The sequence below is a fragment of the Sabethes cyaneus genome, chromosome 3 (genome assembly GCF_943734655.1).
Source record: "Sabethes cyaneus chromosome 3, idSabCyanKW18_F2, whole genome shotgun sequence".
In the NCBI taxonomy this organism is placed as follows: domain Eukaryota; kingdom Metazoa; phylum Arthropoda; class Insecta; order Diptera; family Culicidae; genus Sabethes; species Sabethes cyaneus.
In genome coordinates this window covers 217158997-217179768 of record NC_071355.1, presented here as the reverse complement: position 1 = coordinate 217179768, position 20772 = coordinate 217158997, and the positions used below count along the sequence as shown (strand labels likewise).

The following is a 20772-nucleotide window of genomic DNA, read 5'->3' as shown; positions in this document are numbered from 1 at the left end:
CAATTTAAAACTGTTGGGTTGAAGATTTAAATTTAATTTGGTCAGCCTAGACGAGAACCGAAGATCAGCACCCTACTCGCGGCTTTAGTTGCTAATTGTTACTTTTTGTCCCTGAAGAAACTACAGTGAATTTAAAACTTATTTACAAATTATCGACTTTTAAAAACTAGCTAAAAACAGCTCGATTCAATGCTTCCAACTTAAAGTTCAAAACTCTCCGGAACAAGCTGTTGCGCCGCTGCTGTTATTGCTCCCTATGGTTGTAGCTGGCGATGCAGATCCCGGCAGGCAGCTGAAATCGTAACAATCGAATATCTTATCACATAGAATATCCTCGAGATTACGTTCGAACTCATCAACCGTTTCTTTGAGCAGAGAATGGGTCTTTTGCTAAAGGATAGAAAAAGCAACAGATGGTTAGCGAAACAATGATACGACAAGCTAGAGTATTTACACCAACTTACTTCAAGGTAGCGGCGAGCAGCCTGAACTATTTGCCGTAAGTCATGAACGATTTCATGGATATTTTGATAGCCTCCAATTTGAGCCTTTGATATAATTGCTCGCAAATCTATGAAATTTGGATTGATTGCATGGAAATCAGTGAACTGAAAAGGAACGATAATTAACTATTCAAAAATATACGTAAGAGTAACATAACATTACAGAACATTCCGTTGTGGATGACAATGATTTCTCTCTTTTTAGCTCAATGCTGCTCATTGATTTTTTCGCCAGAAAGTACGGAAACACAGAGAACTTGTGTGCTCATTACACAGTAGCGCATGCCTTCATTGTAGAAAAGGACAAAGCAAACCCGAAAGACATTTTATTGCACGACTGAAAACAGTGCGACGAAACCGTATAGCTAGAGAAGCAAATCAATGACGTCATCCAAACGAAGGGTGCAAATGTTACGTAATCAGGGATTGTAATGAGATAACAATCCCAATTAACAACAATACTTACATAGTTCTTGGTAAATTGTGCAACCAAAAAATACTTGGATTCATTAATCCCAAAAACTTTTTGTAGTAGGAAATGAATTTTAGCCACCGTTTCACCGTCAAAGCTTTGTCGAATGATAGCATCGTTGAAAAAGTCCATTTGTAATTGCGATGCCAAAGCAATATCCGATAGCTGATGATTGGCTGATTGTACATTGGTGTCAGCGTCACAGCCACAAATAGAACCCAGGAGGTCAGGTCTGTTGTGTGATATCGGATTTTTCAAAATTTTTGGTGTAGATGTTACAAATGGAATGGAGTTTGTGTCAGTTGCAGACAAATTTGCTTTCAATGCACAAGCTAGATTGTTTGATCCAAATCCTGGAGGCTTTCTAATCGGTTCGTATATGCCTGTTTTAAAGTATGTTCCATGTTCATTATGCTTCATTTGCGTCTGTTCGGAATCGTTAACAATAGAAACCAGGTAGCTCTTCGAATTGTCGTAAATTATACTACTGCGATCTGAAAGATCGCTACAACTAGCATTATCCGAAGAGGAAGAAGTCTTATTCTCCGCTAAATTTGGGACTACGTCCTTCAAATATTCATACAAGTCCTGTAATCCACGTTCTTTATCATCATTAGACTTCAGTTGACGTAAACAATTAATCTTCAGATTTGCTTCTTTTTGAACGCCGCTGGTACGTTGATTCTGTACTGTTTCATCTAAGCTAGTAAAAGATTTTATCAAACTATCAACGAAGTCAATCGTTGAATCCTGCCATTTCATAAAATTATCCAGAAAGTCTGGGCTTAAAACCTTTTGAACACGCTCTAACCCTTCCGGTGTGTTATAGACATATCCTTTAATTATGATCCAAGCGTTAATGATACGTGTAAAGACGAAAATAAAATCCTTCACCGCCCAAGCCATTCCTTGTGAATTTATGTTGGCCAATACGCTATCCGGCCGAATTAAATCCTGCTTCATTCGAGCGCATAGACTATCGATCTTTTTAAAACACGGACGCTTTTGATGGTTATCCGCCAACTGTTCTGCCAATTCACACCCTCGCATTGCCATCTCTGTCAATGTTGATAGTTTTTCCTGATTCACCACAATTCCGGTTCCTGCAAAGCCGTCACGTGAAATTTCAGGTGTAATCTGTGGCAATCCTGTTGAACTGAAGTCGCTAAATAAAACAATTTAAAACAATTAAAACTCATAGACCAACCACGTGTTTTGTCTTGACCTTGAAATGAGGTCAGGAAAATATAATTAATATTTTTTGGAACGGTAGTTCTTTTACAATTGAGGAAGGGACGATAGAAGAAAGTAATGAAATTTTTTAGAGTGAAGGAGAAACAGCGGAAAAGTGAGAGAGATGGGTTAACAGATAACGCTTAACAAGTAGTCGTTGTGACTCCTACCTTTTGTCCAATGCTGGAACGTGCATGGGTCGAACCATTACTTTATCATTTTATTACTTTCTTCTACCCTTTCTTCGTCAATTTAAAAAAAAACTACCGTTTCAAAAAATATTAATTAAAACTCAGTTTTTATAGATATATTTACAAAATTTAGAGAAGAATCAGTCATTAATTCATGAAAAATAAATCAGAAATTCGAATTACAAAAAAAAAATAATAAAACCAATTATACTTTTTAAAGAATTAAAATATCATAATTTAATTCATATCGAAAAACATTGGTCTAATTGACATGACCGGCATGGCCGCTTCCAAGCACATGACCGCATATAACGTATGCATTATTGCCCCTTTTATGACTATTTAGACTACTGTGATAATCATTTAATGCAACGTACCGCATTTTGCAATGTTAATCTGACACTAGAGTGGCTTTTAGTTTGATCTACTAATGAGTTTGACTTCTTTTTCCTTCTTTCCCTTCTTGTTCACTTCATTTTCTTTGAGCGAAATCGTGTGCGAGATTCGACTGTGATAATCGTGTAAATCGGGGTAGTCTAAATAGGGGCAAATTTCGCAATATTAAATTGGATTGATTTTAACGATTTTCCATGTGATTACTATGCCACCTGATGGAGAATCCACCAATGCATCGCGATCACCAATCGTAGCTACCCATGTTGTGAACAGAAAAACTTGACAGTGTTATCAGTTGATTTGCAACTATTGCCAAATTTATTTAATTCCATTTGGCCGGCCGCCAGCACAGCTAGGGCTATATGGGAGCTATTGCCAAAACAGTCAACCAACTACGTTCAATGGTTTGTTCGTACTGCCAGCTCTAAAACGGCGCATAGAAGTTGAGCATCGCCGATCCAGCATTTATAATTGCCGATCCAGCAGCATAATGAACATCCTCTGCCATCTGAAGAAAGGCGAGAGCGTCGAAGAAAGCCTGGTTCCGCCGCCCGTCGATGCTGCGCCTATATTCATACGGCCTAATGTATCGAAAACCGTTGAAGTTGTCGGCTGCTATTCACAACCTCTGTTTAATAGGACACCGCCACTAGTTTCTGATAATAAAGAACAGAAGTTGGCACTAGTGTCTCATCATGCGCCATGCGTGAGTATGCTTGAAACTATCAATGTTTCCCTGTTGAATACAACAGATGTCGTTACGCATATTGTACATATTGGAAACAGCCCAATTTTGCACGACAATAAATTTACTCAGCGCAGCAACAGTACTCTCTCATACATCTCAGTTTCTTGTGTATATCGCTGATAGCAATATAACGTTTAACACCTGAACCAATACATAGTTGGTAAACATTGATTTTATTTATCACGTTCATGTTGCGAAATTTAATTTCTTCGAATTGAAATGTCGCAAACATTTTCAGCTCCCGGCTCTCGTACGGTGTAAAAATCACTTTTTCGGGCTCACTGAAGAATGGTAGTAAGATGCTATGGAGAGGTATAGGAATAACTTTTATGCTTTTTATCAAAATTAGGCAAACATTATGAAAATTATGCATAACAGAGTAACTGTACCACAAATAAAGTGTGAGTAGTGATTGTTTTTTAGGCAGGTAAACATAGATAAGTGAGAAACTTTGGTTTTATTACCACTAGAAAAGCGTCATCTCTAGAAAAGCAACGGTTCGTGTGGTGTCCTATTACTTACTTCTTACTAATTATTGCTGTTGGATTCCAAGGGCAGTTCAGTTACTGTTTCAAACACCCCATCGACATCTCTATATCGAGCTGCAGTAAACGTCAGCGACACCATGTGTACGAGTGAAACGAAGTGATGAAATACTATTTCATTTTCGCTCACGTTGAGATGTTGGTTGCAAAAGCATGGTTGCCTATCGATGGGGTGGTTTCAAACGTTTCAAACGTTGCGAAGGTAAAAAATTGAGGTAAAAAACAAAAACAAACGTGTAAAATAAGTGTAAAATCTAACAACAGCAACAACAAATCGCGTGCCGATGTGTGCGTGCAACAAACTTTAGCAAGCTTAATATACTTTGCTCGATTGGTTACAACAATGAAACAGCAATGATGATACAATTTGACATTATCTGTCAAAAGTTAAAAACGACTGTTTTTACGACCGTTTGAAACGCGACTGTTTCAGCCGTCCAGTCCAGTAAGGAAATGCGTGCTCAATACATATTGACAATAACAAATATGGTCAATAATATTCAATTATCCAATCAACAAGCTAAGCTGTTGCATCCACATACACAAATATATCACAATCACACACACATCACAAACATGCACAACCACACGGATGGACAAACATTTGCACACACGTGCAAACGCACACATATACACGAGCATATGCATATGCATACGCACACACACACACACACACACACACACACACACACACACACACACACACACACACACACACTCACACACACACACACACACACTCACACACACACACTCACACTCACACACACACACACACACACACACACACACACACACACACACACACACACTCACACACACACTCACACTCACACACACACACTCACACACACACACTCACACACACACTCACACACACACACACACACACACACACACACACACACGCGCACACACACACGCACACACACACGCACACACACGCGCTCACACACACGCACACACACGCGCTCACACACACGCACACACACGCGCTCACACACACGCACACACACGCGCTCACGCACACACACACACACACACACGCGCTCACGCACACACACACGCGCTCACGCACACACACACGCGCTCACGCACACACACACACACACACACACACACACACACACACGCGCTCACGCACACACACACACGCGCGCTCACGCACACACACACACGCGCGCTCACGCACACATACACACACACGCGCTCACACACACACACGCTCATGCAAACACACACGCACGCGCGCTCGCACACACACGCACACACACACACACGCGCACACACACGCGCGCGGTCTTCGGAATTTACGCGGATGTGCTATATGAATCTATTTTTATTTTTACTGAGCCCACACGGCACCTCAATAGAAAGCATGCCTTTATTTTCATAGAAAATATTTCCAGTTACAATAAAACCGCTTAATCCGCTGGAGACAGAACTTCACTCAATTTTCTTGACTTTCCCAACATTATTAGTTTCCATCTCCTTTGCTTCCGTTCCCGTTAAAAGAATTTAATCAGTTTCAACATTCGACTTTCAATGCTTGTAATTCGACATAATCAAAAAAATATTTCTCGACTTACATGTCAAACCACTACTGGTTCAAGCCACATTTGCATCGCATATGTATATAGGTACAGGTATGGGTGATAGTTACTATAGCATAGAGCATGCCGTGTGGCTATGCCCGATACATCATGCCGCTAGATCCATGCTGAAAGATTCCCTTCGAGGGAAAAATAATAATCTAGGCATTGTTCCTATACGTGATATTTGAGCAAGTAAAGATCTGCCCTACATGGCCCTTATTTATACTTTTCTCTAAACTATTTGTATTCTTATTTCGTAGTCTCTCTTATCTTTTTAGACCAGGAGGCATGAGACAACCCGCATATGTGACTAAAATTTAAAAGTATGAAAAAAATTTACATTGTAGGTACCTCGAAGGTACGTTGCAGATTTAGACCTGAGAAATAATAATTTCAATTTTTTGAGGTCAAAAAACCGAGTGAGGGCAGCTCTCCTAAATTACTGATCATGAGAAGATTCATGATTATGTGAATATTATTGGACAGAATATTATTGGAGCATCATTAGAACATTGACCTCAATGATGATTAGCGGCAGGCAGGTAGTTGTAAGTAATGATGAGAATATTGTAATTTGCTATTTGAAAACATCAAAATTACCTGACATTGTTCAACACTTCTAACCCGCGAGGGTCGCTTCCTAGGTCTTTTGTTTTAGTTTTGTTCTGATTAATTTTTCCAAGTTTTCTATTCACGTTGCTTTTTTGTCCTAAGTTTTCACTGCTGTTAGGAAGCTGAGGCGTGTATCTGTAGAGCCTATAAAGATAAAAATAAGTTATTTTCAAGTTACTGGTCGAAAGTAAAAGACCAACATGTTGGCATCATATGGCTGAGGTTGTGGTAGTGCTCCGTTTACTGGCTGATAAAAAAGTGGAATGGTCATCGGCATTGGGGGCGGTGGATGATGAAACACTGAAAAACCTGGCTGAACTAAAGCAGGCATAAGATGGCCATATTGTAGAATAGTGAAAGGAACATCTGCCGAAAATTAAATCGTTAATCTCCATTTTGCGTAAGTTACGTATAATTACCTTGATTGATAGAAAGCCCAGAAGAAACCGATGAACTTATCAAACGATCCGGAAGCATGGGAGAAAGGGCAGAACTTGTAACGGTTGCCTTTGCGTTTCCCATAGTAACGACAGTTGACCCTTATCAGAAAAAGCATTACGTAATTCGATCTTTCTACTTAAAGAGCATAATATGTACTTACGACTTCTAGAGAACTCTGATCCGGGTGCTTTGTTGAAGCTTTCGTCCGTCATTACGAAACGTGTCCTTAGCCTTAAACCTGTATTGTTTCCGAAACTCGATTTTTCTTTGTTTCGCACACTTCTGCAGTCGAAGAGCTTCCTTCCAGTACCGAGAGCTAGAAGTAACTGTGAACTTGTATAGATCGAACAGATATACGCTCAGAACTCTGTCAGCTGTTCGACTACAAATTCATCAGCTGATTTCGAGAACGGAAGGAGAAATTTTAAATTCTCACCACATGGTTGCTGCGATTTTGTATTTTATTGTTATGATGCGCTCTGCTCCTGGTGAACAGCGAAGACAGCGAACCAATGAACGTTGGAGCGGAGATGTTCTGCTGGTCGAAACATAATTAGGCGAATTTGTTTATTAGATTCATTACGCTGTTTCTGGTCGATTAGCAAGCATGAGCTATCGAATTGCTATTAAAATAATGGTTTATCTCAAGGGGTTTCCAGTAAAGCGTATGAGTGCGTAGTAATCAGAGATTACTTTTGTAATCATTTACGAATTAATTTGGTAATCAATAGTAATCAGTAGAGTAATCAATGATAATCTTAAGTAATCATTGGTAATCATGATTAATTTATAGTAATCAGAAGAGATTGATTACTGGTAATCAGAGGTAGTCAGTAAAGTAATCAAAAGTAACTTTTTTCAAAGGTGCGTAGTAATCATTGCTGTTGGAAACCCCTTGGTTTATCTGAATAAACCAAAAGTTCAAGCTGGTTAACTCGTAGAAACGCAGTCCCAAGCCGTCTTGTTCTTGTATGCGGCGCTGCAACAATGACAGAAAGCCCAGACGACCAGACCATCGGACAGAATTTAGCATATGCGCAACTGCTTTCTGCTTTGAATCAAGGTGTCTAACCTTGCTTTGTTGAACATGGTTGCAGGCCTTACGCCTATGATAGGAAGCCATGTTTTTGTGAATAGAATCACAGTTTGCTCCCCACACGCTTTACACGAGGCTGCAAGCTGACATAAGGTTACGCATTACGGGCAGGGATGCCACATATAATTCTGTGTTTTTTGTTGGAAAAATCTGACAATCTGTACGGCGAGGAAAAATATCTGTGCAAAAATCTGTCCAATGCAAAACAATGAGAGTGAAAGAGATAGAGAGTCATTTTGCTGACTATTTCCGTCTCTTTCACTCTCATGTAAAAGTTCAAAAATCTGTTTAATCTGTGTAATTTGGCGAAAATCTGTATTCTATGCATACAGATTCTGTACAGGCGATTTCGTTCAAATATCTGTTAAACACAGAATAATCTGTGCATGTGGCAACCCTGATTACGGGTATGAGTGGGGGTGTAAGAAACAATTGTTACAAGAGGGTGGGGGTTTCGTGATAATGGCGTTTTAGGCGTTACGTAATATTTGAAAGGCTCCTAATGTTAAGAGAGAATTTTCGAACAAAACTATTTTCGAATTTCGACTACTTTTTGCAGCTAACAAGGTTTTGCAAGGTGACGTCACGAATGAACCGGAATGAACTCAATTCACCCATTTGACATCCACTCGTGGTTTGTTTACTATTTATTAGGCGAACGCGATATGCATAAATTGGAGTTAAACGTTTTAAAAGCGAATTATTCAGCAGTGTCGCCCTCCAAACTACTCGAAATGGCAGTTTTTGTGCTTTTCTGACTTGCCATTAAGATCTTAAGCAATATTCAGTTTCAACATGTTAACCCATGTTCCAAGTCCATGTAAACAAACCACTGATAGACGTCAAAGAAGTGAGGTTATGCTCGCCCGTGCAAAACCTTACTGGCACCTTTATCTCGTTTGCATTGCATTGACGAGAGCTAACATCAGGCGGGCTCAGGAGTCGTGGTGGGCCCCACTGACAGCTGAAGAGCTAACTTGTGTGAAGAGTGGCGAACATATGATTTCTCGTTTACGCTAACGCTAATACCAGAGACAGACATACAATTGTACCAGCGTTGTACCTGTACAATTGTATGTGTTCGGAATAACAGTGTAATACTGCAACGACGAGCACTGCCACAGCCCTGGGTGACATTGACCTTTCAACTGTCATGAGCGATGTCAACGATCCTGAGTGCGAGCAGATACGTATAGGCGACCATTACTAAAATCTATTGAAAGCGACTGGTGTAAAACACGTGCAGTGCGCAAAGTGAAACCGGGTTAAACCGTAAATTTATTAATTCAATAACTATATCTAAAAGTAGTAACCAAAATTATATATATAGATCGATTAGCTGTAAAACGTAGTTTAAAGTGAGTTAAACGATATTATTTCCTTTAATTATATATCTAAATGCGAATTTATTAACCTAGACGCGTGCAGCTGAGCGTACAATCGAATACGCTTTATTTGATATTCCACAATTAAAGAGTAAATTACATTTATTCAATAGTAAGTAATATTACTAATTTACCATTATGTGTTGTATTAACAACAATATATATTCAGTTTTGATTCGATTCGGCAAAATAGATATCCTCCAGAAAGGAACTTCCCTTTGACCAGCTGAGAGCAGGTAGAAGAAAAACCAATTGTAAGCCTATAATTAAATGATTTGTTTCTCGATAATTAATAAAATTAAATTACAGTTTCAAGCTGTCATCACGAAGACCGCTCTGAGGATAGTTTTATTTCTATCTGAACAATCTTGAAAAATTGTTCTTGGATATAACCTCAAAATGGCTGAGGGATTTGCTCTACCGCCGGATGATGCTAGCAATCATAATTGTATGCTGTGTGAGGACCATGATAGTGTGGACGACATGGTCCAATGCGATGCGTGCGACTTCTGGGCCCACTATCGTTGCGCAGATGTGACAGACGCCGTCAAGGATACCCCTTGGACGTGTTCAAAGTGCACGAACATATTGCACGTGCCGAAAGCCGCTAAGAAAGGGCCGCCTAAGAAAACGTCTGGTAAGAAAGGCAATGCTAAAAGTGATGCAGGTTCAGATACAGGGAAAGCAAGCGTCGCCGTGCCCACGTTAGACGAATCACTGTTGGAGTTGCAGCGTGAAAATCGGGCTAAGGAAAAGGAGCTTGAGGATGAAAAATTTCTTCATGAAAAACGGTTAGAGATGGAGAGACAGTTTCTCGAAAAGAAACGGTTGCAGCAACGGGAGGTGTTGCAAAAAGAGTTGGCGCAGGAGCAAGAAATAATGCAAAAACAGTTACAGGATGAACAGGAATTTTTACTGCAGCGACGCCAGCTTCGAGATAAATTCCAGAGATGCAAATTGGATTTGTCCCGACGATATGAAGAGGAAGATCCAGTCAGTGGGGAAGGCGATTCTGCCGACAAAACCGTGGAGAACTGGACGGAATCTGTTAAATGCGATTTGCTGGGGGCCATTCCAAAAAGGCAGGAACAGGCCACTGAATGTATTGCTTCAAAACAACAATCTAAAGTTGGAAAACCAAATTCCAATTTTGATTTTTCGGAACCCTCGATGCTAAACGAGCCGGGGTCGAAAACAGGAGCTGGTACCATTATCGAACAGAAAGTGGCGAAAAATAAAGTACGTGAACTCGATGAGCTTTTGCAGCAGTCAGACCTGACAGTGGAAGAGGAGAATACGATCAGGAAGCTGTTGAATCGACGCAGACGAGACCAGCCAGTTTCGAAGCATGATGCGAACAGTGGACCAACACAAGAACAGCTGGCGGCGAGGCAAGCTGTATCCAAACAACTTCCGGTTTTTCGAGGTGAAGCGGAAGTTTGGCCGCTATTCATAAGCTGCTACGAATATACAACGGCAGCACCCAGATAACACAAAATCGTAATAGAAAGTTCACATTAAATCGTTTTCATGTCAATTTCATATTGGAGTTCTATAATGATTAGAGTATGTCAAATTGAAGTGAACAATAAGTTGTTTTGCAGTCGTGCGTGTCTTCATATACAATTCATGACTGTGAATTATAAAGCAGGATAGACAATTGCAATATTTGATTATATCTATATCATATATTCAGGAGTATTTAGTTGCGTGTTATAAAAACTGCGCAAAATAGAATTACAAATAGTTGTCAAAATTTTCGCACGTATATCGCCTCCACTTTGGTACATATATGCTCTTATATGGCGTGAAATATAACTTTATCGTTCAGATATGATTTCGTATACCTCAGTTGCAATCGAGATATACAAACCAAATGGTTTACTGGGCATGCGGTTTCACGAATACGGACAATCTAAAGAGGCTGCAAGACAGCTTGCAGGGGCTCGCCAAAGAAGCAGTGCAGAGTCGGCTTCTGATGCCGGAATCGGTTCCGGACGTCATTGAAGATTTACGGAAACTCTTTGGAAATCCAGAAAAGCTGTTGAAAAGCTTGGTCGCAAAGGTCCAGAAAGCTCAGGCTCCACGAATGGACAAACTAGAAACATTCCTCTATTTTGGAATCGCAGTCAAACAGCTGAGTGACCACCTCGAAGCAGCTGGCATGCATGACCACCTTAGCAATCCTATGCTTGTCCAAGAGCTCGTTGGTAAATTGCCACCCGAGTATAAATTGGATTGGGTGCGATTTAAGCGCGGCAAGACCGAAACACCTCTTAAGAGCTTTTCTATCTTTATTAGCGAAATAGTGTCGGAAGTGTCAGAAGTCGCTGATTTCACAGTCGACTCAGGAGATTTGATTCAATCGGGACGAAATAAGCATAAGAAAAGGGAATTCATACACACTCATGACTCGCAGCCGAACAGGTCCGGTGGGTCGCAAACAGAAATATATGCAAAATCGAAAAAACCTTGTGTTGTTTGCAATCGTAATGACCATAAGGTGCGATTCTGTGACGATTTCGCTAAATTGAATATTCGCGGACGTTTAGAAATAGTCGAAAAGTTCAAACTTTGTCAGTTGTGCCTCAATGATCATGGCAAAGTACAATGCACATTTAGAAGTCGCTGTAACGTTCCCAATTGCACTAAAAAGCACCATTCCTTATTGCACAGAGCGGAAAAGAGTATCCAACTGTCCGTCGTGGAAAACAATACTCATTTCCAGTCGCGTCGGTCGGTGATATTTAGAATAGTGCCCGTTACTCTCTATGTTGGAGGGACAGCGGTGGACACTTCAGCATTCCTTGATGAAGGCGCATCCGTGACGTTGGTTGAGGATAACGTTGCTGAGCAACTGAATGCCAGGGGAATTCCAGAACCGTTAGTAATTACCTGGACTGCAAATATGAAGCGACACGAAGAGACATCACGGAAAATCAATCTCCAAATCTCCGCCAGAGGATCCAGAACACGGCACAACTTAAAAGAAGCGCGTACTGTGAACGAACTAGTTTTACCGAAACAAGAGGTCTGCTTAAACGAAGTTTTAAATCGGTATAACCATTTCAAAGGACTATCCCTGCCCGATTATGGAGAGGAGACTCCGCGAATCTTGATCGGACTAGATAATCTGCATCTTTTCGCACCCCTCGAATCAAAGGTGGGAAAATTCGGCGAACCTATTGCGGTGCGATCACTCTTAGGGTGGTCCATATACGGCCCCGACCAGCACCGGTCGTCAGCGAAAACGTACGTGCACCATCATTTGGTGCGGCCTGTTAGCAATGAAGAGCTACACGATCTTCTGAGAAAGCAGTACACTTTAGAAGATACGTGTACGCAGACGGAGATACTTCCTGAAACGGACGACATTGTGCGAGCTCGAAGGATCCTCGAGCATACAACCCGACGACTTGGAGATTGTTTTGAAACTGGTTTGATCTGGAAGAGTGAGAATGTAGCCTTGCCAGATAGCTACCCAATGGCGCTGAAGCGAATGATGGCACTAGAACGAAGGCTTTCAAAAGACCCACAACTGCAAGCGGCAGTTCACGAACAAATCGAATCTTACCAGCTTAAAGGATACGCGCATAAGGCGACACCAGCAGAGTTGGCGAATTTAGAAGGATTGAAGGTGTGGTATCTGCCGCTGAACGTAGTCCGTAATCCAAAGAAACCGAGCAAACTGCGTTTGGTGTGGGACGCGGCAGCGAGCGTAGGAGGCATATCGCTGAATTCGACACTGTTAAAGGGGCCGGACCTTCTCACGTCACTTCCGGCGGTCATTAGCAAATTCCGAGAGCGTCCGGTGGCGATTGGTGGTGACATACGTGAAATGTACCACCAATTGCGTATTAGAGAAGCCGATAAGCAAGCGCAGCGGTTCATCTTTCGTTTCGATCCTTCAGAGCCTCCACAGGTCTACATTATGGACGTGGCCACCTTCGGTGCCACTTGTTCACCGTGCTCCGCGCAATTTATAAAAAACTGTAATGCGCTAGAATACGCTGCACAATTTCCTGATACGGCAGATGCAATCGTGGACCGAACATATGTAGACGATTACTTCGATAGTCTGGACACTGAGGAAGAGGCTCTACAGAGAGCTACGGAAGTACGGTTCGTCAATTCCAAAGCGGGTTTCGAAGTAAGAAATTGGTCGTCGAACTCGCTGTTCGTTCTTAAAGGTTTAGGCGAAGAAAAGGCCGCTGAGTCGGTGCACTTTCATTTAGATAAAACTACTGAAAACGAACGAGTGTTGGGCGTTATTTGGAATCCCCGCTACGACGTATTGTCATTTGCTGTACCTACGGGAGCCGTAGTGTCATTAGATCATCCTGGAATAGTGACCAAGAGAGCAGTTCTTAGTTCGGTTATGACCCTCTTCGACCCGTTGGGCCTACTGGCTCCATTTACGACGTTGGGAAAGATGCTTGTACAGGATCTTTGGCGCTCGGGATGCGAGTGGGACAGCGAAATAGACGACGAATCATTTAAGAAATGGACATCGTGGATTAGTGCGTTGCCGGGAATAGCCGAGTTGAAAATCCCGCGGAGTTATTTCGGCGCTACGCAGTCCAAGGAGTTTGGCCCTATCCAGTTGCATATATTTACTGATGCTGGGGAAAATGCATATGGATGCGCCGGTTTCCTGCGAATCGAAGTAGATGGCGTAGTCAAATGTTCGCTTGCGATGGCTCGCTCGAAAGTGTCTCGCCTCAAGCAGCTTACTATCCCCCGCCTGGAACTGCAGGCGGCAGTGATGGGTGCGCGGATGCCTCATGTAATTAAAAATAATCATTCGATGAAAATACAGCAAACCTTTATCTGGACCGATTCCAGGACCGTCCTATCTTGGGTCACGTCGGATCAGAAACGTTATAAACAATTTGTCAGCTTTAAAATCGGGGAAATACTGACCCTGACAAAACTCTCAGAGTGGAAGTGGATACCATCCAAAATGAATATTGCGGATTGTCTCACGAAATGGAGAAGTGATTCTGGATTGTCTCCCGAATGGTTTAGTGGGCCTAGCTTCTTATATGACACCGAAGATAGGTGGCCACATCAACCCCTTCCTCCTGCAAACACCCAAACTGAGCTGCGTGCAGTATATCTATTCCACGATGTTATACTTGCCGAAAGACTCATTGATGAGACCAGATTTTCCAAGTGGAAGATTCTCGTGAGAGTAATGGCATGCGTAATTCGCTTCGTTTCCAATTGCCGTCGGAAGTTACGTGGCGATTCTATTGAGGCACTAAAACCGACGCCGAATCAACAGAGGCAAATTATTACGAATATACCGTCGGTCAAAGTACCGCTAAAGCAGAGTGAGTATCGACAGGCTGAAATCGTTCTATTCAGATCTACGCAAAACCATGCCTACAGTGACGAGATCAAAATCCTAAAGAAAAACCAGCAGATCGAACCATCGCAAATGATACCCCTGGAGAAGAATAGTCCGCTGTATAAGCTGACACCTCTTTTAGACGACGAACAAGTGCTGCGAATTGAAGGTAGATGTGACAAGGCTGATCACCTGCCATTCGATATGCGATTCCCGATCATCCTTCCTAGAAATGATACCGTGACAGAACTATTAGTGCGACACTACCACGAATCGTTTGGTCATGCATTTAGAAATACCGTCAAGAACGAGATCAAGCAACGATTTTATATTTTCAACTTAAATTCAGTTGTGGCGAAGATCGAACAGAGTTGTAACTGGTGCAAAGTGCACAAGAGTCAACCAAAAGTCCCACGGATGGCTTCGCTTCCCGTACAACGTCTAACTCCGTACCGGCGACCATTCACGTTCGTCGGTATTGACTACCTTGGCCCGGTAGAAGTATCAGAAGGACGTCGTTCAGAAAAGAGATGGATTGTGCTATTCACATGTCTCGTGGTACGAGCAGTCCATCTTGAAGTGGCGTACAACCTCACCGCACAATCCTGTGTCATGGCGATACAACGGTTTATTTCGCGATGGGGCCCGGCTACTGAGTATTTTTCCGACAATGGCACCAATCTAAAGGCGGCGAGTAAGGAGTTTGTTCAGCAGGTACGAGAGATCGATTTCGAATGTGCCGATGAATTCACCAATGCCCGTACGAAATGGCATTTCAATCCGCCCGCCACCCCCCATATGGGGGGCGTGTGGGAACGAATGGTTAGGACCGTGAAAAGTACACTGTCAGCGTTGGATGATGGCAGAAAATTAACGGATGAAATCCTCCTAACCTCGTTAGCTAAAATCGGTGACATGATCAACAGTCGTCCACTGGTGTACGCTCCGCAGTGCGCTCTTGAAGAAGCGCTTTCTCCTAATCATTTCCTGCGGGGAATAGCAGCAAACGAACCTCAGGAAGTACAGCCCCCCACGAATCCTGGATTGGCCCTTCGCGATGCTTATCAGCGATCCGTGCAGCTCACAAACCAAGCGTGGGAGCGCTGGATAAAAGAATATGTTCCGAGTATAAACCGTCGTAATAAGTGGTTCGATGAATCGACGCTGCTTAAAAAAGGAGATTTAGTTTACGTGGTCGATGGCAATAAGCGCAAAACGTGGATTAGAGGAATCATCGAAGAACCGATTGTGTCGAGTGACGGCAGGATTCGCCAAGCGTTCGTTAGGACCAATCACGGAGTGGTCAAACGGGCAACCGCCAATCTAGCTATACTAGAGATCACTGAAGGTAACGCTGCTCCGGAAGACGGTTCCTGATCAGGATTACGAGCCGGGGATGTGTTCGGAATAACAGTGTAATACTGCAACGACGAGCACTGCCACAGCCCTGGGTGACATTGACCTTTCAACTGTCATGAGCGATGTCAACGATCCTGAGTGCGAGCAGATACGTAGGCGACCATTACTAAAATCTATTGAAAGCGACTGGTGTAAAACACGTGCAGTGCGCAAAGTGAAACCGGGTTAAACCGTAAATTTATTAATTCAATAACTATATCTAAAAGTAGTAACCAAAATTATATATATAGATCGATTAGCTGTAAAACGTAGTTTAAAGTGAGTTAAACGATATTATTTCCTTTAATTATATATCTAAATGCGAATTTATTAACCTAGACGCGTGCAGCTGAGCGTACAATCGAATACGCTTTATTTGATATTCCACAATTAAAGAGTAAATTACATTTATTCAATAGTAAGTAATATTACTAATTTACCATTATGTGTTGTATTAACAACAATATATATTCAGTTTTGATTCGATTCGGCAAAATAGATATCCTCCAGAAAGGAACTTCCCTTTGACCAGCTGAGAGCAGGTAGAAGAAAAACCAATTGTAAGCCTATAATTAAATGATTTGTTTCTCGATAATTAATAAAATTAAATTACAGTTTCAAGCTGTCATCACGAAGACCGCTCTGAGGATAGTTTTATTTCTATCTGAACAGTATGTCTGTCACCGTGTACAACGATAGAATCACGCAAGCAAAGTGGTACAACGGTGGTTTCTGTACCTACCTCTTTCACCGTTGTACGAAGCTACAACTGCTCGATTTTTACTGCGCGCAGCGCCAATGACTGGTAGTTGTGATAACAAAAACTAAGCAGAATTTTAAATTAATTATTATTTTGCAAGATTTTGGCAAAGATTTAACGCTAAACGCTCGGCATCTTGAAATTTGTGTTTACATTTCGTGAATAGGAACAAAAACCAACGCTTAGATCATGCAATTAGAGATTATCGGTGATGAGCACAACCACGTACAACGTACAGTAGTATGTCTGTCACCCTTCCGTTGTACATGTACAACGCTGTACACGTACAACGCTGGTACAATTGTATGTCTGTCTAGGGTATAACATGTTGGCATCGAAACAGCGGGGTGCTATCCCTATCTTAACGGACTGCGGATCGTTTATGTAGGAGTGAGAGGGGAGCAAAGAGTGGATGAGAGGATCCGGGAGTTTGGAATTTGATGTTCTTGATATTATTCCTACTGCAAACAGCTTCAGCGAGGTCCACAGCTAATGTTAAAAAATCTTCATATGTGTGCGTGGTGGAATACTTCGTAGAGCTTTCTGACAGGTCAAGCACCTACACTAGCGAACCCGAAATACGCGTGTAAATACATGATATTTGCCTCATTTTGGGAAAGAGCTAATGCCTGTTTGCCTTATTTTAAAGCACCAACACACACATAAATGGAAAGGTCTATTATGTTCAAATCTTTTATTGTGCACATTTTTTGAGAATGTGTGCAAAATTTTTTATTTGGCAATTCTTTTTTTTTCGAGGAATTTTAGTTCGACTGCAGATATTTTTAGACAAAAATCTGGCATCTCTGCTTAACTTGCACTACCTTGCACTAGGTTGACTATATACAGAGTGGCGACAAGTCATCCCAAATGTAGAGTGACTATATACAGAGTGGCGCCAAGTCATCCCAAATGTATGCAATGCGGTTTATCCTAGGTTTTTCTTTCTCTTTCCTGCATACGCGTTGGATAGGTTGTCTGCTCGATTGGAATGACACTGACAGATAATTATCATTCCAATTTTGACATTGTCGCCACTCTGTATATAGTCACTCTACCCAAATGTATGCAATGCGGGTTTTCAAAGGTTTTTCTTTCTCTTTCCTGCATACGCGTTGGATAGGTCGTCTGCTTAGAGTGACTATATACAGAGTGGCGACAAGTCATCCCAAATGTATGCAATGCGGGTTTTCCAAGGTCTTTCTTTCTCTTTCCTGCATACGCGTTGGATAAGTCGTCTGCTCGATTGGAATGACACTGACAGATAATTATCATTCCAATTTTGACATTGTCGCCACTCTGTATATAGTCAGTCTAGTCTGCTCGATTGGAATGACACTGACAGATAATTATCATTCCAATTTTGACATTGTCGCCACTCTGTATATAGTCACTCTACCTTGCAGGCTTGCACAGCACCCTTGCACCCCTTGTTGCACCCACACTCAAAGCGATTGTTTGAATTTAATGTTTGTTAGCCTTTTCCAATTTAAAAACACATTAACAAGTTTCAGTAGATACGATAGGATGAAATTTATTCGTTTGAACTAGTAGTTTTTGTTTTGAGAGTTTTAGTTATATCAGCTAGCTAAATGGACAAAGCTCCTTCGCAATTTTTGGCTAGCATAGAAAACAGTACGGTACAGTCGAACATTTTCAGGTATGTATGAAACCGTAAACTGCTCCGTCAATTATTATTTCTATTTCATCTCTATGTTCCAGTTTTAACTTCGACCAAGATTTACCAATAATAATGGCAGCGCTAGAGCAAAATCTTACACTGAATGAGAATCCAAACGACAGTCGCCGGGAGTCGGACGACAACGCCACCGACGATGAGGATGAGGACTCTCCCGGCTGCAATGCATCTCCGAACAATCGTGTTCAGCGGCGTAGATCACTTCGCTCTAAATCAGTTGACAGTAAATTACACAAAGTCAAACGACGAACCATTACCAAACCATCTAGATTACCGATCAATCTGAACGCGTCTGAGAACGAGATCCGTAATTATTATATGATCAACAACAAACGAATCGAGTTAAAACCAACCAATCTTGAAACAATTTTTGAGGAAGGCTCTCCATCCGTTGCGAAGGAAAAGTTTTTCGGTCTGCGCAAAGTTCGACGAAGTTTGAACTGCTCGGATGGATTCAACATAAATAAAACAACAACGAAGGCTCGGAAGAACCGCGTTCGAAGGTTGTTAGGGGGTGGTCCTAAATTGCAGAAGATGACGATGGATACGTTTTTAGAACGGTTAAAATTAATGAACAACGAAAGCGATGATGAACCAGTAGGTGACCTTAAAATGAACCATACTGTGTGATGAGTTTACAGAATCTGAAATTTAGCAACATCTCTACTAGGATAGACTAGAATTACATCGTATAAACTGTGTGTAACTTAGTGTTTAAAAGCAAGCCATCTGTCCTTGATGGAAATGTACAATTAAATAGTAGCAAAATAAACCACATTTTTATAACAATTTTTTTTACCACTTGAGAAATATAATTTAGATTTTTCGGTTTTAAATTATAAATATGTATTTCAGATTTTTTAGCATGTTTTATTCAAGAAAAACCAGCAACGTAATTCGCAATATCATCACACAGCTCCTTGAGTTCCTCATTTGACTTATATTCTACAGCCAGTATTGCGTTACCTACGGCTATTGTTTCTTTGACAGTTTTTCCTTTGATCCATATCCTTCCGTTCATTCCAGCTGCCATTTCAAAAGCCATTTCCTTTGCGAGAAGATCCAAAAATGGACATATAGGGTTAAGGATTTTGCGAACTAAATTAATACTGCAACTAAACACGAATCCCTCATTAAGGACACCTAACTTGCCCTTTTTCCCATGGGAATCCACGCAGATCAATTCTGGTTCCAAATCTCGATTGGCTATAAGCAGACGTGCACAAATAGCATCACCCACATTGACATCCGGTCGATTTTTCTTAGTGGCACCTTCGAAAGCCATATACGAGAGCGAAGCTGGTTCGCTGGCACCTATATCAACCCGAAATATATCGCCGGCCTTCTGGGATACGATTCCTATCACTATTTCTCCTCGACTGGGAACGTACCGTTTCTGATAGCAATCGACCCAAAAGGTGTTCGGTGCCTTTTTTCGCAGTACACCGCTTTTGCATACAACTACCAGATCATTACTGTCCTGCTGGAGACCCGGTCCAAGAACGACCTTTTTGTTTGATTGTGCGATTTCGATAGCTTCTTCCACGCGAAATCCAGGAAGAACGGGTTGATCTACCACTCCTATCATGGCACAAATTGAGAAATATTTTCCGGCTTCACAAACAAAAATATTTAGAAAAGAATGCTGGTCTGGTATCCGGTGAATCGGCACTGCCAGCACTGCGCACTGCCTCGCCTAATCTAACAGAGACTATGTAATATAAAGAAGTGAAAACCGTCAAAAGTCAAGTCAAATCCATCAAACAGTCTAGAGTGACTATATATAGAGTGGCGACAATGTCAAAATTGGAACGATAATTATCTGTCAGTGTCATTCCAATCGAGCAGAAGACCAATCCAACGCGTATGCAGGAAAGAGAAAGAAAATAAGCATTGCTAGAGCGTTGCATACTTTTGGGATGACATGTCGCCACTCTGTATATAGTCACTCTAAAACAGTCAAATCAAGCCATCCACACACTTAATTTTTTTTACCGAACTCTGAGCACAGAGAACAGACTACCAGGTAATTGACAAAAAGTGTGTAAAAGGTTTTTATGTAATCTACGAGTAATCTTTCAATAGAGCACCCCTCGAGCAGTAAGTGGCAAACTAAATCTTGATGTCGCTGCAATCGCTGCTATGCATAACTCCAGCACAAAGAAATGTTGATAAAGGTATTGTCAATTGCAAGGAAAATTGTACAATCCAAAGTGCGATATCGCTCATAAAAGTGCTATTTTGCATTAAATCGTTTCGGTCTCTTCGGCGCACTTATTGCTTGGAATATAACGAAAAAGTACGCCGAAGATACCGAAACGATTTAATGCAAAATAGCACTTTTA

General features: G+C 41.5%; 5 protein-coding genes across 5 annotated transcripts; 3 read left to right on the top strand and 2 right to left on the bottom strand.

The window, feature by feature from the left end:
* Positions 1-207: 207 nt before the first annotated feature.
* Positions 208-6948, bottom strand: LOC128740712 (protein mitoshell). The gene is made up of 7 exons (XM_053836275.1): positions 6897-6948; positions 6715-6834; positions 6496-6661; positions 6284-6439; positions 970-2140; positions 465-608; positions 208-390 (listed from the first exon to the last, which is right to left on the bottom strand). Exons 1-7 carry the CDS (start codon positions 6946-6948, stop codon positions 208-210), a joined length of 1992 nt encoding a protein of 663 aa, XP_053692250.1.
* Positions 6949-9616: 2668 nt separating this feature from the next.
* LOC128740711 (uncharacterized) lies at positions 9617-10708 on the top strand. Its single transcript, XM_053836274.1, has one exon. The coding sequence runs from the start codon at positions 9617-9619 to the stop codon at positions 10706-10708; it is 1092 nt and encodes a 363-aa protein (XP_053692249.1).
* A 385-nt stretch (positions 10709-11093) lies between these two features.
* LOC128740709 (uncharacterized) lies at positions 11094-15947 on the top strand. Its single transcript, XM_053836273.1, has one exon. It carries the CDS (start codon positions 11094-11096, stop codon positions 15945-15947), a length of 4854 nt encoding a protein of 1617 aa, XP_053692248.1.
* Positions 15948-18193: 2246 nt separating this feature from the next.
* LOC128743653 (protein tantalus) lies at positions 18194-19197 on the top strand. Its single transcript, XM_053840272.1, has 2 exons — positions 18194-18388; positions 18451-19197. Exons 1-2 carry the CDS (start codon positions 18321-18323, stop codon positions 19055-19057), a joined length of 675 nt encoding a protein of 224 aa, XP_053696247.1. The 5' UTR covers positions 18194-18320; the 3' UTR covers positions 19058-19197.
* Positions 19198-19295: 98 nt separating this feature from the next.
* Positions 19296-20111, bottom strand: LOC128743329 (exosome complex component RRP40). The gene has a single exon (XM_053839883.1). It carries the CDS (start codon positions 20013-20015, stop codon positions 19302-19304), a length of 714 nt encoding a protein of 237 aa, XP_053695858.1. The 5' UTR covers positions 20016-20111; the 3' UTR covers positions 19296-19301.
* Between the last annotated feature and the right edge of the window lie 661 nt (positions 20112-20772).

What these genes read in the sequence shown, in the direction of transcription:
- LOC128740711 (XM_053836274.1), top strand. Translation starts at nt 9,617, where the DNA reads ATGGCTGAGGGATTTGCTCTACCGCCGGATGATGCTAGCAATCATAAT.
- LOC128740712 (XM_053836275.1), bottom strand. Translation starts at nt 6,948, where the DNA reads ATGACGGACGAAAGCTTCAACAAAGCACCCGGATCAGAGTTCTCTAGA. An exon ending in GAAGTGTTGAACAATGTCAG is followed by an intron (nt 2,141 to 6,283) that starts GTAATTTTGATG and finishes TGTTTTATTTAG; the next exon opens with CGACTTCAGTTCAACAGGAT. An exon ending in CTGCTCGCCGCTACCTTGAA is followed by an intron (nt 391 to 464) that starts GTAAGTTGGTGT and finishes TCTATCCTTTAG; the next exon opens with CAAAAGACCCATTCTCTGCT.
- LOC128743653 (XM_053840272.1), top strand. Translation starts at nt 18,321, where the DNA reads ATGGACAAAGCTCCTTCGCAATTTTTGGCTAGCATAGAAAACAGTACG. An exon ending in GTACAGTCGAACATTTTCAG is followed by an intron (nt 18,389 to 18,450) that starts GTATGTATGAAA and finishes TCTATGTTCCAG; the next exon opens with TTTTAACTTCGACCAAGATT.
- LOC128743329 (XM_053839883.1), bottom strand. Translation starts at nt 20,015, where the DNA reads ATGATAGGAGTGGTAGATCAACCCGTTCTTCCTGGATTTCGCGTGGAA.
- LOC128740709 (XM_053836273.1), top strand. Translation starts at nt 11,094, where the DNA reads ATGGTTTACTGGGCATGCGGTTTCACGAATACGGACAATCTAAAGAGG.